The sequence below is a fragment of the Anas platyrhynchos genome, chromosome 4 (genome assembly GCF_047663525.1).
Source record: "Anas platyrhynchos isolate ZD024472 breed Pekin duck chromosome 4, IASCAAS_PekinDuck_T2T, whole genome shotgun sequence".
Lineage (NCBI taxonomy): Eukaryota > Metazoa > Chordata > Aves > Anseriformes > Anatidae > Anas > Anas platyrhynchos.
The window spans coordinates 39,285,665-39,303,131 of NC_092590.1; the positions used below are offsets into that span (position 1 = coordinate 39,285,665).

At 38.1% G+C, this 17,467-nt stretch overlaps 1 protein-coding gene and 1 long non-coding RNA gene across 21 annotated transcripts in view; one reads left to right on the forward strand and one right to left on the reverse strand.

Annotated features, from left to right (window-relative positions):
- The window catches only part of INPP4B (inositol polyphosphate-4-phosphatase type II B), a 359,615-nt gene that overhangs the window by 269,788 nt on the left and 72,360 nt on the right, over positions 1-17,467 (forward strand). The window contains exon 29 of one of the 19 annotated variants that reach the window (XM_072036751.1): positions 3,335-3,567. The exons of the other annotated variants lie outside the window; for them this stretch is intronic. Within the exon in view, the coding sequence (XP_071892852.1) occupies positions 3,335-3,401 (67 nt within the window). The 3' untranslated portion in view covers positions 3,402-3,567. Of the gene's footprint in view, positions 1-3,334; positions 3,568-17,467 lie in introns of those variants that run through there. 19 annotated transcript variants of the gene reach the window in all.
- LOC140002320 (uncharacterized) overlaps positions 5,403-17,467 on the reverse strand; it is a 37,979-nt gene continuing 25,914 nt past the window's right edge. The window contains exon 4 of one of the 2 annotated variants that reach the window (XR_011808673.1): positions 5,403-6,195. This is a non-coding gene — a long non-coding RNA (uncharacterized lncRNA). The remainder of the gene's footprint in view (positions 6,196-17,467) is intronic. The other variant, XR_011808672.1, reaches the window with a different exon arrangement.

Sequence of the window (17,467 nt, forward strand, 5' to 3'; positions counted from 1 at the left end):
CGTGATAGGCCCTGGTCCTGGTTTAGCAGAGAACCAACCAGCAGCGTGCCAGCTACTGATTCACTTCTACATGCAAGGTCTTTTATGTTTTAACACTAATGAACAGTTTCTGAGATTTATACGTGAAACCCTGTGAAGTACCACTCCGCTGACTGTAGAATTTGACCGAGGTAAACAGCCATCATTTAACAACTGCTTAGACTCTCATAAAGCTTAAAATTTTAACAACATTCTGTGACTCTATATAAAAAAGTTATTTTCTGTTTTTTTATAATATTTTTCAAATGTTTATATACTAATTAAAATGTGCGTATAAAATTTAGACAACAATGTGGAAGCTGAATTAGCTTTTGTTACAGATGGCAATTCTCATTAGATCATGTTATTAAAAATAAAAGCAGGTTTGGATTCATGGTGATTGCCACTATTATTTGATAAAAATCTTTACTGTGCTAAAAAAAAATATTTCATTCTAAATTACAACTACGAAGAAACTAAGGCTGATATAGTCAGGAATGTGTAATTAGAAGATGTAAAGATTTTTGGTCATGTGAGCCTTTGAATAAAAAACAATTAAGCAAATGAGTTTTGATTATAAAATGAATCTAGGTGCTATATTCTCTAAAGAAACTGTTTCATTATTGGCATTAACAAATGTTGCATTATATATTCTGTAAGAGTTCAAGAGATTTATCCACAAGATTCAAGTAATATATAACAAAAGTCCCTACAAGACTAACAGAAAATATTCTGGTCAGCCTGCAAGGAAGTAATTGAATTATTTCTTGCACTTCTGTGAAATACACAATGCGATTGTGAGTTGGATTTGTAAAGATCATATCTGAGTACCAATCATGTTTAATGTCTTTAATTGATAGTTCTTGACCTTAATATTTGGTATTATCAGATTAATCTGTAGGTTTACACATGCAAAATCCTTCTGTCTTTTAACAAGGATAGGTATTCTAAAGGAAAAAAAAAAATGTAATTTTTGCAATGAGTAGTTGAGCAGAAGACTGAGATGGTTTAGAAGTGTAGTTATTTTGCAAGCTGCTAGTGCAGTGATGTATTAAACTGAGGTATCATTTTGTATGTATCATTAGCTTGCATAAATCCCTTAGTCTCTGCAGTATTTCAGTGAGTGAATGACTCCTGTGTGCCACCTTTCATAACTATATGTTTTATCATTAATGAAAAAATTCTTAGTTTTCTGTGTTGAGTTCCATTTTTGTTGGCATTTCAAATATGTTTTTTTCTTTTATGTCTCCAATAAATACAACAGCGTGTAAATTACAGTAAGTTACCAGATAGAAGCAAACTAATTATATGAAATACATTATTATGTAGAATAGCACTGGAAAAATTCCACAGATATAAACGTGATTTAAAAAAAAAAAAAAAAAAAGACCCTGATGTATTCCAGTACCTAAAGGGGGACTACAAGAAAGGAGGAGAGGGACTCATCGGGGAGTGTAGGGGATAATGGTTTTAAACTAAGAAAGGGTAGTTTTAGATTAGATATTAGGGAGTAATTGTTTACTCAGAGGGTGGTGAGGCCCTGGCACAGGCTGCCCAGAGGAGCTGTGGATGCCCCATCCCTGGAGGTGTTCAAGGCCAGGCTGGATGGGGCTTTGGGCAACCTGCTCTGGTGGGAGGTGTCCCTGCCCATGGCAGGGGGTTGGAACTGGTCGTCTTTAAGGTTCCTTCCAACCCAAACCATTCTGTGATTCTATGATACATACAAATTAACTTGTTAGTACAGAAGTATAGTAGCTTTTACAGGCTAAAATGTTAAGGACTTTACATGCTTTTTTATCACATAACTGATTTGAAAGCCGAGATGATTAACTCATTAGTTATATTTGCAGGTAAGAATAAATTGGAGTCTCAGAAGAACGGGGAAAAGTCCAGAAAATCTGGAGTAGCTTAAAAAGTAAATGAAAAGGTATAGGAGTCTGAAGCAACATGATAACAATGTTTGTTTTGGGGTTTTGCTCTAGTTTTAGGCAGATAAAAGCTTTATCTTGTTAATAACCTGCAAATGAATTTAAAACAGCCTTGAACTGAAGTAGCTGCTGCGTTGAATGAAAAGGAATAATTTTGACTTGGGTGGTAGAATTGTCCGGGATTTAAAGCAAGGCCTTGCAAGTAGCGGCAGTAGTACACAAGTTTATCCCGCACCATCAGCAAAACATATAAGTAAATCCTTTGCCTATTCTAGTCTCTGTCTGTATTGTACTGTGCACATAACCATAGGTTAAAAAAAATATTCAGAACAGAAGAATGAAAATGTCAGATGGGGATACACATGTTTAACTCCATCGTATTACCATTGAGAGTTTTTTGGACGGTTTTAAGGAGCTGGCTTTGGGCTTTTTTTTAATTATTTTTTAGAAATGTTTAAGGAATGCAGTAGTTACTGCATCTTCAGGAGGGCTCTTTGTGCCTTCCCACTACTTATCTGTGGCTGGAGGTGCTTATGAAGCAGCACTTGAAATGCTACAGGCTTTCCTTTCTGTTTCTCCCTCTCTACCACTGACTAGAGAGTGCAGCAAGGACCCTCCAGCTGTGCTCTCTTGTTGCAGGGAGGCGAAGGAAGGTGAGTGGCAGGGAAAAGCAATTTGAGAGAGCAAACTGGGAAGAAAAGAACAGTCAGGCAACAAGGAGGAAAAAGGCCATAATTTCCACAGGAAGAGATATAAAGGCATTTCAGCTAAATCTCCTGTATTTTATTTGAGGGAAGTTTGGCAGCTATGATTCTGAGGTTTGTGTGAGTAAGGTCAATGGATTTGTTTGTTACTTGTTGTAATGCTTGCCTTTTTAACCTTTCTTTTTGTTTGATTACCATTGCAATCTTATTTAAAACTGTTTTTCTAAGCTTTTCATTGACTATTTGTAGAAGCTTTTAGAATGATTTTCCACATCTAAAAGAATACATTTTGTTTTGAGAGGAGATGGAGAAAAACTGTGGTCACCTTTTAGTTTCTAATGTATGCAGTTTTCCCCAGATGAATCTCCTCTAGATCACTTTGCTAAACTCTGTCAATCAACTTCCTTTATGCTGATTGCTGCAAATCACTTTTAAGCCTTTCAAAAGAACAAGTAGAAAAGAAAAAATCAATTTTAGCATCCAGAATCCTAACAGACTGGATTGATCTTTGATGGGCTTCTTTCAAGAATTAACAGTAGGAGATACAGAGTACAGTGAAACAAAGTTAGTTGTAAAAGCAAATGGAGATTCAAAAGCAGCCTTTATTGGAAATGCCATAATTTTGAGATATGAAAATTATAAAGGTGCCTGTGTAACTGTAAAGCTTTTCTTTTTTCCTGCCAGTGCTGTGCACAGCTTTGGGGCCTGTTGTAAAAGGGAAGCATGTGCTGCTGGTTTTGTGCATTCTTGACATCAGGAGAAGTTTGGTGATGCTGGACTTGTGTGCTGCTGTTTTTTGGCTTTGCTGTTGTCCCTGTAAGCCTGTGTATTTTGAGTAAACCAGAAGCAATTTAAGATGTTTCGGTTTGTTTTCATGTCCGTTGTATGATGCTGTTTAAGAAAATACTGCCAGTACTTCTTATTTAGTGAACAAATTCATTAGCACAGTTCATGTCTTGTACTGATCAACTGTATGGAGTTTATTGCCTTTTTAACAACAACAAAAAAAAAAAGGTGCAAAAATCCTTCCAATAGTTGTCCCTTTAGCTTATGAAGAATGTGAAATGATGCTAGGAAGTCAGGCTTTATCACTTAGAATATCTGAAATATGGTTTTGTCTTCTGGGTGCAACTGTAGGCATTATGATGCTACAGTTCCAGTGTGTGTAAAACCAGAGGCAGCTATTCCATAGTGATACACACTATAATTTGCTTTGTGTGTGTTTGTGACTTTCATTGATCTTAGTGACATTCATATTACAGAATGAGGGAGATCAATATATGTTATTTTTTCTTTATCAAATGCTTGCAATTCATGTCATACTGAAATCGTATTTTTAATGTTGCTGCCACTTTCAAATCATCATTTTTTGCAGTCAATATTTTGTTTTTCCATTCACCAATGTACAAATATTTCCTGTCATTTAATGTCAACTGTATTCCAGAAGACAGAAAAGAGACAAAACAAATGGTCCAGAGTTCACTACAGTATCTGTCACACAATTCTACTTTTCTTCCTTAGAGCTGGCCACTGCTTAAGGAGCCTTGGACCCTGGTAGGCAGCACATTACAAAGCAGTTTCATAAAATGTTTTTCTTTTCCAAACCTATTGAATGTTAATATCTTGGTGACAGGGTCTGTTTTGAAGTCCTTGGGTAGCAAATAACCTCAGAATCTTCTGGGTTTTTGAGCGCATTTCCAATAATGCCTTAAAAGTAAAACCAAGCAAATGATGTGACAAATCCCCTGTGTACGGTGAAGTCTCCAAGCTTTCATCCATCCCTGTCATAATTCTTAGCAGGGCACGATACCTGTCAGGCATTGAATACAAAATTTGACTCAACGTAGGGCACACTGTTTCCATCTGAAATGCCAGCCAAGGATATTTCAGATTATCTCAGATAAATTGCCAATCAAAAATCTGATTGAAGTGCAAATACAAAGAATGAATGGTCTGGGCCATGAGGTATGGACTTTTGATGGCCTAGTTATGAAGCAAATTGCTCCTTTTTAAACAGGTGTTTGAGTGCACCTTTTCTTAAAGATCATATTAAAGACGTGTGAGTTGAGAAGGAGGGACAGCTGTAACAGCCTGCATGTGATCTGGGTGAAAGCCATAGGTCCAAGCAGAGAGACCTTTGCCATGCAAGGGCGTATGCCAAACAGCATTGTGACTCCTATGGTCTAGGAAGCAGGAGCAAAGTGACAGGATGAGAGGCTGGGATCCATGTGCAGACCTTCCTTGACCTTTCTCCAAGCCTTCCCCCTGTCCCTGTGAGCTTGCAGCAGTAGATGCAGTGTGTGAGTGGTTATGCAGAAGAAGCACGTGTTCTCCTCTAACCTTTTCAGTCCTGTAGCCCATCAGACCTTCTCCAACATTTTTTTTCTGAGAATCTTGGCTTAGTATAAACAAAACTTTTAAGGGAGAACCTAACTTCCAACATATATTTTTTCCATCAGTCTACTGTTCTTGAGAAATGTAACATTTTTATTTAGAGGTACAAACTTCAGATGCAAAGATGTACATTACCTAAGGTATTGAAAAGGGCCTGGCATTAAGTAACAAGAAGGTCCAATGTTGATGCATTGAATCAGCCATCAAATTTTTTTCGAAAACCAAATTACTATTTGTTTTCCATAGCAAGAGTGTGCATTGCATCTGACAGGAAAGAAAATAAAATGGATAGAAGTAGGCAACAAGATGTAAAAAAGAATCAATGCAATTGGCACCTTCTTGTACTCCTCTAGAATGGAGGTCTAGTTCTGAGCATCCTGCTGGAAAGAGAGTTACAGACAACCATTGCAGAGTGTCAAGGAATAGCTTGAGCAGGCCTTATTAATTTTAAAGCTTTATAACACATGTACTTAATTTTGGAAATTTAATCATTATGATGTTTAAAAAAATAAATAAATACTTTTTTTAAGACATGAGAGGGAAAATAGCAAGAAAAAAAAAAAGGAAACCCAAACACTACAAAAGGCTCATGAAAGTTTTCAGTGAGTTACATACTTGTACATGGGAAAATTAAGCAAAATTAGTGGTTGTTTTATAATGTAGTCTCACACTTTTTATTTCTATTTCATAGATTGAGTCCAGATGGTCAAGTCCACGTTTTGCAGGGGAATATTCTCTAGCTAACTACAGAAGTTTAATTTCTCCTGTACTTTTGATTTTTCTGGCTTCTTACAAGCACTAATTTCCGCCCCTCTGAAACCCCAGTCAGAGTCCTGAGAACCCTCTTGTGAGGCTTTTCTCACGTTCCTTCCTCATTTTCACCAGACTATTGCTGAAGTATTTCCCCCTGGTTGCTTCTCCTTCCTCTGCATGTGTGTCTCTCTTTGTCTTTCTCCTCTTCAGAGCTCAGACACTGGCTGCAGTAACAACTACTGAGAGAGCAGCAGAGACAGTCCCCCTGCCTCATTGCCTTTGCTTCATGTTGCAGCAGTCACCGTCTGCCAGGGAGAAGAACAGCAAGGAAAGGCTTTGTCTGACCCCTTCACTTGGCAGGCATTTAGCGTAGATTGAATCCTCAAAACGTGTACCTGCTGAATTTTAACAAGTCCTTGTTAGGAAGAGGTGATTCAAGATTCTTGCCAGAGCAGGCTCTTACAATAGTTAGATCTCTCATACCTTTATTACCTTGATGCAGAATACCAAATCCAACTCCAGTAATCATAAAAATAAAAAAAAAAAGCTACTTTTTTTCTTCTTTACATAACGTTGTAAGCTCAAATTTTCACCATTCAAAATGAACTAGCAATTGGAAGTATAATATTAATGTAAAACATTGTGTAATGGGAATTACAGATGCCCTTCCCCTGGAACCTGTAATAATATTCTAATATTGAGCTAATCACGGGGGAGGGAGGGAGTGTTCAAGGGAAAACAGTAAAAACCTTTGCCACTCTTTGCAAGGAATATTTAAAGATAAGACATAGGCTACCTCACTGAAGCACTTAAATTTTAAAATTTTAGGTAGGCAGAAGTAAATGCTTGATTTTCCTGTTAGACCATGGAGGGAAGGTAATACCAAAAGCAATGCATATTGTCTCTAAATTTTGCCACCAGAGTCAGGTGGGTGAGCTGTTGAAACGCACCTGCTTCTCCTTCATCGCTAACATAGGGAAGGTGGGTCCTTCTGGAAGACTTAGGGACCAGAAGGTAAAACTACTGAGTAGCAAAACATGTGCATATATTAATTGCAGTGTATTACACCCAAAAAAAAAAATAAAATAAAACCACCTCCTTTTCCATTGGAAAAGAAAATGTTTGGCTATATTTTTTTAGCTTTGTGGCAACAAGAAAGAAGGTTTGATTTTCTATGATTTTTTTTTATTGAAGTGAGTCCTTGGCCTGTGGCCGAGCATGTGTATATGATGACACCTTTCTTCAAAGGAGAATCAGATTTAATGTCATTCCACTCAAAAACTACTCTGAATTGTTCTGCTCTAATTCGTACTTTTTTTTTTCTCGCTGAAACATTGACATAGTATTGTTCTCTTACCTAGCCCATATTAGTGTTTACCATATCTTGACCCAAATGGATGTGGGGGATTGAGCTATGCCTTCTGAGTATTTTAATTATTCAACACAGTGTAAAAGGTGCATAATTACCAGGTACACACTATGATCACTCTCTTTTTTAACGTAATAGTCAACAAGGCCTTTTCCAATAAATCTGCTTTCTCATGTAGTACTGTACTTGAGTACTTCTGCTGTTCCTTATTCAGAACTTCAACTAAGGACTCCCTTACCTGAAATCAGAAAGCAGATGCATTTTACTCACCAGAGTGAGTAATACTTTTTTTTTCCTATTATATTTCATTTCTGTTAACATTTTCTGAGGGATTGTGTAGGAGAAGTCCTGCATGCATATTTATTGCCTGTTAAATCTCCATGAGCTACAGCTGAATTACCCTGGCTTTGACCATGCACAGCTAAAGCTCTGAGGAAAAACAGCACTGCGAAACCTAAAATTCAGATAAGAAAGGAGCAGGAAATGAGGAGAATAAGTGGGTAGTAATAGCATACAATAGCTAGTTAAAATTATCACGGATTCAATCTCTTCAAGATTTTATCTGTCTCTGAAACTATATTATTGTCAGAATAATATAATATTGGCAGGCAGAGCTGGTACCCTTCCTGCAGTCCCAGCCAGTACAGGCTGTAGAGAAGTTGGAGAGGATGCAGAAAAGAGCAGCAACTAGCTGCTGTTCTGGAAAGGGTGTATTGTAAAAGAAGACTGCATTTCTTCAGGGCAAAGATGATACAGTGTCAGGCTACAGCTCTAGTTGGCTTATGCGGGGTGCAGGTAACAGGTCTATTTTTACTCTTGTTTTAGGCTCCTTAATCCCATCATCTAATTTAGTTTCTTCTCTAGGAATACTCCCCACTCAAACAATCATCTTATTCTTCTCATCCAGCATCCCTATTCCAGTTTTCTTCCATGCCTTTTTTTTTTTTTTTTCCCTTTGGTCTGCTGCATTGCCAGATCACTCAGCAGCTGACTCCTTATAACAATGGTTTCTGCAGTCCTGGGACTTTGCAATGCTGTAGAAGTGTTGTGACTCTAAACATACCTGATGCCAAGATCGCTGGCACGGCTGTGCTCCCAGCACCCTGGGAAGGTGCCAGAGCAGAGTTTCCACCTGTGCAAGGCCCTGGGATCCCAGGCCAAGGTTAGCTGAGGGTAAAGTCCCATTAACTGGGAAGGTCAGAGGGCAGGAAGGAAATCGCTTTTCCCTACAACAGGGATGAAGTATTTAGGGTGTAGGACCCAGCATGCTAATTAGATCACAGTTAGTGAAGGGAAGGAGGGAGATCCCACCCATCTGTTGTGGTACTCCAGAGCTTCACTTATCCTATCAGAAAGATTCCATAGTATTGTGATACGCGTGGTGTCGCAGTTCTTTTTTGAATCAGTTATTTGTGGTCTTTCTTTTTTTTTTTTTTGAAGAAAATAGCACATACGGGGGTAGTTTGATAACTCTTGAATTATTGCATCTGTAATTTAATGTAAATACTGTTATCAACAGGGCTGAGTCAAGCATACTGCACTGATATGGTTAGCTCTGTGAAGGAGGAGGAGATCAGATTTGGACCTCTTGTTGGGGAGGAGGAGCATAGTTTTCTGTATTCTTTCATGGTCTGTAGGTTTCTTTTAGGAAACAAGTGTTTGAGGCCCAACTGAAGCTTTTTCACAGTCAGGCCTTTATAAAGAATCTTTTCTTTCTGCTCCTCTCACTAATCACATGGATTTTCAGATTTATAAGAAGCTTCAAACTCATGACTTACAGACTCCCTGCATGACAGTGTCTCTGTATCTTGGCTGTGTATTTCCTAACACTGGTGAGTGAGAATGTCATTTTTGAGGTTTCTTATCACTCATCTGACTTCTGCTGACCTCAGTCAACGTGCCGAAAGGCTGCTGGGATCCTTCCCATCACACCAGCCACTAGCATGTGACCTTTGCTTCTGTAGCAAGAGAGGCTAAAAAGGCAGCAGCTAATTAGCAGCAACAGAGTAGTGACTTTGCACTTTGTTTTAAAAATAAAAAAAAAAATCTCATCAGTCACAAGCCCTCTCCACACAATAGTCAGCCCTGTCAGATATGAAGAACTTGTTTAGATTCTTCAGAAAATGGGTTGAGGAGCAATCTGGTCACATATTTTATAAGAAAGTTCCTGGCTTAGGATCATCTGATTGCCAGTTTGTGTTTTTGAGTAAACTGGCAGGGCCAATGGAAATATATCATTCTCGTCAAAATGATGTTTTGTTTCATACACATTTTGCAAAAATCACTGCTCCAAAGTTGTCAATTTTTATTTAAATCCATTTATAACTCATAAGTAATTGTTGATGGTAGAGCATGTACAGAATGTAATCCAGCAATGGAAAAGTTTGCTGAACAACCTCCGATAAAATGCCTTGTTGTCTTGTGATAAGCAGAAGATGGGAATGTCCACAATAAGTGGTTGAGCAAATTTTTTCATAAGGCATTTCAGCCAGGAAATAAAAAATCAACGCTTTTAGCCTGGTGGCGGTGGTTATTGTTGCTGTTTGCTTAGTTTAACCAAGACTGACACAATCTGTTTTCTAAGTTTATTTTACATAATAAAATGGCAGTTGCATTGAAAGCCTCAGGAAAGCTAATAAAAATGGCTAAGCTGGCACTATGTCAGAAGCATTATTGGCTGGTTTCAAAATGACCAAAGTAGTGTTTAAAAGATGAACATTTACAATAGTAATTCAACAATCCATGGATTGACTCTGGAATTCTCTGTTTCGATAACACTGACTAGAACAGTTCTGAATACTTACTCATGAGGTCTTTTTAAATCTTTGAAGTGTTCAGTGTTTGCTGTTTCACCTTATCTTGTCATCAGTGTGCGCTTAAGAATATGCTCTTTCCTACTTTCACGTTGCTACTTTGTGTTGCTAGATGTTTCGAAGAGCTCATCTCTCTCATTTAAGAGCTTATAACCATAAAGATTTGAGTTTGTTTCCTGAAGGAAGAGAGACGCTTTCTACTACTTTATCCTTATCAGTTTCTATTGTATTCTCAGTTTTCCCACCAATGTAGCAACTACTAATGTGGCAAATTTCATACATACTAACTGCCTTTCATTTAATAATCACCGGTTAAATGTAACAGGAAGAGGCCAAGAGCTTAGATGTGAGCAAATGTTTAGATACTTCTATCTATGAAACATTTTTGATTTGAAAAGTTTCTAACTGACCAGCAAAGGGTGATATGAAGAAATGCACTGCTATCTTTTTTGCATTTCAGTGGGAAAATGATGGAGTAGAGATGTCAAATTATCTACTCATGACCACATAGTCTTTTCCTTTGCTGGACATTGAATTTGGATCTACTTTTTATTAAACGGAGGCTCTTCTCATTGTCTCGCTTACTTAAAACAGAAGTTGTGTCGCTGCCCCTGAATGTGCAGTAGCAATGCTTATAAGGTTCATTGCCTTACTGATATTTTCTGCTGTGTGCATTGGTAACTTTTTGCATTTCCTTCTGTTTTTTTTTTTTGCGTTGACGTGGCAGTCCTGCATGCCATGGTGCTGGCACTGCCAAACCGTGCTATGTACTGCCTGAGTGTTGGCGCTGGTCCTTCCTCAGCACCACACCGAAGAATGTCCTGTCTCTGTCTTACTCTGCTGCTGCTGTCTGGGGGAGAAACTTGCTCCCTGTCCTCTTTCTCTGTAAACGTTTGCTGCTACAGTGGCGTTATCAGCAAATTTATAGACAATTGCTTTAAATACAGTTTGACATTTCTGTTACACAGACTAATATAGCTTGCCATGTAAAGATGCTACTTGAATTCGTTCCTGAAGTGAACTTGCACATCTAAGACTTCTGCTACTCTTTTTCCTCTCGTGCAGTGGATGTAGCCAAGAGGTGCTGCCTAGTTAGATGGGTATTCATTTTTATTCCTGTAGGGTTGTTTTCCTGGTTAACCTGCCATGCTGTACTCTGTAAGGTACTGTCTTGCATTTTCATTGCAAGTTGCTGTTTCTTGAAGGAAAAACTGTTATTTCATGAAGCCTCCAGGGTGGATATGGCTTTGTGCTTCGTGCTTTCTTTGCTTTATAGATAAACTAGAGTATCTCTGTAACAAAAGCCATTAATTGTCAGGCTGGGCGTAATGTGTAATCTGGTAGATTGTAGACCTGTGAGAATTTTCTGCTTGAAGAGGACTGAAATCACCTTTTCCTGGTGCTTAACAGGGTAACACTGCATACAGCAGAGTTTTGTCCTAAGTACAGTGGTCTGTATGGTATAGCACATAACACATGCAAATATAAATGCTCCAAGAAAATGTAGAAAGTGATGCGTTTTGTTACATGTTGCTGACTTCTTAGGTGACAATGAATTTTTAAATATGGCTTACAAACTTTTAAAATATTAGTGCAAGACAAGAAACAGTTTTTAGAGATTTTTTTTTTCCTGTGTCACTGTTTCCTGATTGTTTTGCGTGCTTTGACTGGCCATTAGAAGTTAGATAAAAGGCTTCAGACCTTCAAGTTCTGTGTTGCCTCGCAGCTTTACTGTCCTGAGATATAGATGCTTGTTTGTAGATGAAGATTTTGCTGACATAGAATTACTGGGAAAATTCAGCCACTTGTTGCTATAATGTGATACAGGTGTTGTTCTTGGTGTTCCAGGAAGGATAACGAAACCTTAGTGCACGAGCACTTTTCAAATCAGACAGTTTTTCCTCACTTTCAGACAACAGCTATTCACTGGCAAGAGGGTGCTGAGCAAACACATAGCACAGCAGTCCATAAAAGTGTCTGTAGTATAAGCTGATTTTTTGAATTTATTTTGCACAGTGGTATCTGAAATTCTGTTTTCAGTCCTAAAGGCAATCATTCTCCCTGCTGTCAGAAAGAATCATCCTCTGTGCAGCACAATAGGGATAACAAAACTCATTTCGGTCTCAATTTAAGTTTAATTCTAAGGTAAAACTTGCAATGAGGTGGTAATGAACTTGAACGCACAGTTTTGATTCTCTCCTTCATGCTTATAATAGTGCTCAGACACAGTACAGGTATCTCCAAGACCTGGGCCTATTCTGAGACTGCCTCTTAAGCAGATGAAAAATTGTCATTTTCTTCTTTGCCTGTTGTTGCAGTTAATATAGTAAAAACATTTTTAATTTGGTTGTGTATCTTAGGATCGAATCAAACCAAACCAAATATGTACCTAGATGAAGAAAAGCATTGTGACTAACGTGATGTGATAATACTAGGAAATAACAAGTTAGTAAGACGGAGACTGATTATCTGAAGCAGAGAATGATCAAACCAATTAAAAGGATTTGCAAAACAAAGCTCACAAAAGTGTTTCACAAGTGCAGCTGCGCAGCCCGGTGGGTGCTGTGGTGATAACTGCCACCATCTCTTTCAAATTCAATGAATTTGGGCATGTGTCTTTTCTGAAATACCACCTTGTGCCACACACATCTCATACTTTCTGATATGTCTTTCCCCTGAAATAAAACTGGCATGGCTCTAGCAGAGTCAACACCAACAAATATTGTCTAGGGCCATGAGGGTGAGGTTTCCGTTGCGCCCATCCTGTCCCCCCTTTCCAAGTGGCCATATCAACAGCACGTAAGAGAGTGCAGGTTTGTGATGCTGTGCTCGGTTCGCTTGGGCCAATCTGTTCTCTGCAAACAATCTCTGCAATTAGTTAAATTCATAAGCATCCTCTCCTGACAAATTTGGCTTTTCTAGGCACAGATACAGTAACAACCCTTCCCAAACATGGCTATCTGTTGTGTGGACTTCACTGAATGACAAGACACAGCCAGATGGAGTAACAACACGCTGGCTCAGCACAAGTCAGACCTTTTCCCAGATAGGATCAAAACCCGGTATTACAGTGGGCTGCTTTATGCAAGTGCTACCACTTTGTTACTATTGCATTGCAAAAATGTATTAAGCATCCAATTTCCTTTGTAAATGAAGCAGTGCATTACCTCAATAGCCATTTTTGAAACAATCTGCAACTTAAAACACAGATGCTAAAACTAATGGAACTAAATGAACCCCCCTCTGAGTTGTAATCCTTGAATAGAGCAGTATTTTAGTAGTTTTTATTTTAAACTTTATTAAATGAAATATGTGTTGCAATGGAGAGAAAAAGTCAAATGATCTTTTATGGCAAAAATAAAAACTTTAAACTTGCTATCCATACTCCATTGGCTATGGAATGCTAAAGCAGAAATAAAAAGATATTTAGTCTTGTTGCAGAACTTAATGTTCTGTACCGCATTGTAACATAGCCCAAAACAGATAATTGCTTTGTCATAAATCTTTTTTCCCTTTATTCACATTACAGAAAAAATCAAGACTGTCCTTTAAAAATAGCCTGTAGTCAAGTGAGCTTGAAAGCTTATGCTGTTAGGCATCATGTTTGACAGTGTTTATGGAGTGGAAAAGGAATCTGAGGTTTGTGTGGTTCATTTTGTAAACGATGTAGTGGTAGCCCCATGTATGAGCTGCAGATTTTAAAGCTTTGTAAAGGTGGGGAATGGCTAAGTGGGCAATTAGCTGTTGGAGAAGCCTTTTACAAAGCTTTTTGAACTCCCTGTAAACACTCATAATCAAGCAGTTTTTATCATAAAACTACAGGTGTCTTTCATCTGAATATCTGGATTAAGAATTTGTGTTCCTAGTACAGACCTTGGAGGATGGGTAACTACCTAATTTAGGGGTTCTGAATCATCCTGGGGATGTTCTCTATACCTACGGGAAACCTGGGCTGTGAAGTTTGGCACCTGGATGCTTGACACTGCAGGTCAGGGAGTATATGGCACATTGCCTTTTAAAGGACTCAGGTCGGTGCATGTTGCTTTACCTCCAAAGCAACTGAAAGTAAAATAAAATGAGGAGGGCAAAACTTTGCACAGGGGAGATTTTTCTGGCATCAGCACACTACCCAATGTGGTTTAAATATACATTTAGCACTAGACATCAATGCATTTATTATAGGCTCAGTGAACACAAGAAAGTTATTAAAAAAAAAAAAAAGTGAAAAGGGCACCACTAAATAAGTGATTAACCTGCACCCACCGCTATATTCAGGCTGCTTCCTTTATTTTCTACTTGTTTCCTGTGATAAAATACCGACTGTGTGCTTTGCTATTTCGGAGGTAAAAGTCCCTTTTTGTTAGTTTCCTTGTTTATATAGATAGCAGTAGCGATTAAGCAATGAACTTAAAATGCTGTTCTCCTGAACTGCCACGTATATATGTTGGTGGCTAACTTAAATTTGACACCTGTTTCAGACACAAAGTTACTAGAGATTAAATAATTTTTGGAACACTCTGAATTCTGCAAATACTTAAGTTGGGTTTTTTGTTTGTTTGTTCGTTTGTTTTCCCGTAGATACATATATAGAATTAAAAAAAAACAATGATTCAGTGTTTTAGTGAATGATGTTCTAATCCTTCTACTGTGATCTGACATGTTTACTTTTAAAAATATGTATTATTTATAGCTAGTATCCCTTAGTACAAAGGGGATGAATTCCCCTTGAATGAAAGGGAAAGAGAGGAAACTTTGTGAATAAAATAACTCCTCTTTAAGAAAACAAATGTTTGGCAGATAACTCTTTCCTTGCCCTTGGGTTGTCTGTTGCTTCTTTAATTGTTAACTCTCCTGAACATGAGAGAACATTATTGGAACAATGTAAAACTGTCATTTTTTCCAGTTTCATTCCATTAGTTGTGAGTAATTTTATCTTACCATGGGTTATCACATTTTAATTTTTTACAGTATTCTGCAGATGTTTCATTGCTGTGTTCCATACCTGAGAAAATGTCATTTATTATTTCATGCAGCAAAATATTCTGTCTGCATTGATACAAATACTTGTCTGACAAGTGCAGTTGCTGGCCTGCACTCACATGCCTTTAGCTTTGTTTGAATCTCCTATCTGCTGTCCTGAAATATTCATGCAAGGAGCAAGATTGAACCAAAATAGTTTAAAGCAGTTTTGCTAATTGTTTGCTTTAGCCATGCTGTAAGAGTAGGAAGGATATCATTAATCTAGTAGTACATAAACAGTGCACAAGCCAACTCTGCCCCCTGTGTATATTAATGAGATAACAAGTGAAGCCTGTAGCTAGGCAGCGATAATTTCTAAAAATTACTTTTGTTGTTTAATTGCAGCTTTTGTGTTTTATTGATTGTATTTAAGCTGTTAGTAGCAGCACATTAATAGCACATTACAGAATTTATTTTTAACTAACACAGGATGAAATACTAATAAAATGAGACAAGCGTGATTCCAGCACCCTTTGCGTGCGTTGGCTGCACTCTGGTGATGATATGAAGCTGATTTAGCTTTTTGTAAAGGTTAATTGGGAGTAAAACTGGGAATAGTGGAGATCTCTCAACTCTTGCATACTTGTCCATATATATTTGTGGTTGTGGCAGGAGATAATTTCAGCAGTTTAAAATTGTTGGTCTCTGCTGTATTCTTACCAGTGCAGCGGATGCATGCTCTAAAGGGAGATTTGTTTCGTTACTAGAAGCCTGTAAGTGCTGTGCAACAGCCACAGATAGGCGGTAGTAACCAAAAGTTGAGGAGAGCCGCAACTTGCTCAGACTGGATGGAGTACGGGCCATGTTTTTTCCTGGCTCAGTGACCACTGGCAGACACCAGAGAGGGCTGTGAATGCTGGCGTAGCTCACAGGGCCAGTCAGGGCAGTGTCATTTGCAGAAAGGTTATTGTGGGATATGTTACAAGATGCTTGAAGAGCATTAGCATTTATTAGATATTAAAAGGGAAGCAGAATTCCTTAAGACCTGCCATTTTAATGGGCATTTGGGGGGAACAAAGGGTTTCTAATTAATGACCTGTGTGCCTGGCAGCACTGTAGATTTTTGTTTGACCATGTTGGCTTTGACTCACAGTTATTTAAATACTTGGAGTATGTGAGTGAGTGTTACTGTTTTTCTTAGAGTGATTAAAGAAAAGCATAGCCGGAAACATAAGTTATACCTGGATTAATATCTCTCAGACTTGACTAGGTTGGGAGCTGCATTCCTGTAAAAAAGAGTATAAAATAGGAAATGCTGGAATTGCCTCCAGCACAATCTCATGCAGTGCTGGATTTTAGGGACATTCAAGATATTTCTAAAGAAGGGCTTTATCTGGAAAATTGGTGCAGTGTTTATCTAAAGTAGGAGCACCATGAGATGATGTCTCACTGAAACGTTTCTTAAACTGTTTTCCTTCCAGCATACAAAATAACCAGCTTCCACAACAGTAGAAAAAGCCTCTGCAGACAGAGATAACTATCCGCTATCTCAGTGAGGGAAGATTTACACCCTCCTGCTGCTTTACATGTTTCTTCCTGGGGAAGGAAGGAAGGAAATACTCAAACACTGCTTCTGGCGTACTGCTTCTTCAGAAGAAAATAGATTATAGATGAATAAGTTTTGTACAAAATCTTGGAAGGTTCCAGTTTTACATTATATGCTTTAGAATTTTATTAGTAAAACCCCTCTTTTCTCCAAGTATAAGTATTTATTAAATAGTATATATTCCTCTTATTTGTCAGTAATGACAATTATCAAAAGTAGTGGAAATACCTTGCTAAAGTACTGCTTTGCACATTTCCACGTGCAGCTGGCTGAAGATGTGCTGGGGACATTCATTGTTTGCATGTCTCTACACCAGAGATACAAGTGTGAGTAGTGTCAACGGAGAAAAGACTTATAAAATATATGAGTACGTTGTTTAGAGTATTTCAGCTTCAATCCTTCTCCCTGCTATTTAGGAAAGAAAACAACTTCCTTTGGAAAACAGGATCCAAAAAACTTTCTGCAGTCTTCTAAGTAGGCACCAAAACAAAAAGTCACGTTACTTTTCATAATTTTCCTTAGAAAAGGTTTGTTAAACTCTTTTTATATATTGCCTATTACCAGAAAGGACAAGAAACACTTTCAAGACTACATGAGAATTTCAGCCCATCCTTACCATTTGTTCTGAAGGATGCAGGTGGAAAAAGTAGTGCATTTGGGGTTCAGTTAGGGCATTGCTTACAATTTATAAAACTCAGCAGGTTGGTTTTAGTCATCACTTAAAGAGAAGGTGGTTTATTTAATGGGGTGGTTGGTTGGGATGTTGTCTCCAGAGTACTAGTCTGCATCCTGATCTGTGCATTTCTAAGGTGGTGGTTTCAGTTATAAAGTACAGGAGCTTTTTTTGCTGCATTTAGTGCTGCTGGTACCAGCACTTGTGCACTGGCTGAAATCATGGTTCAGGTGCATTTTTCATGATTGAC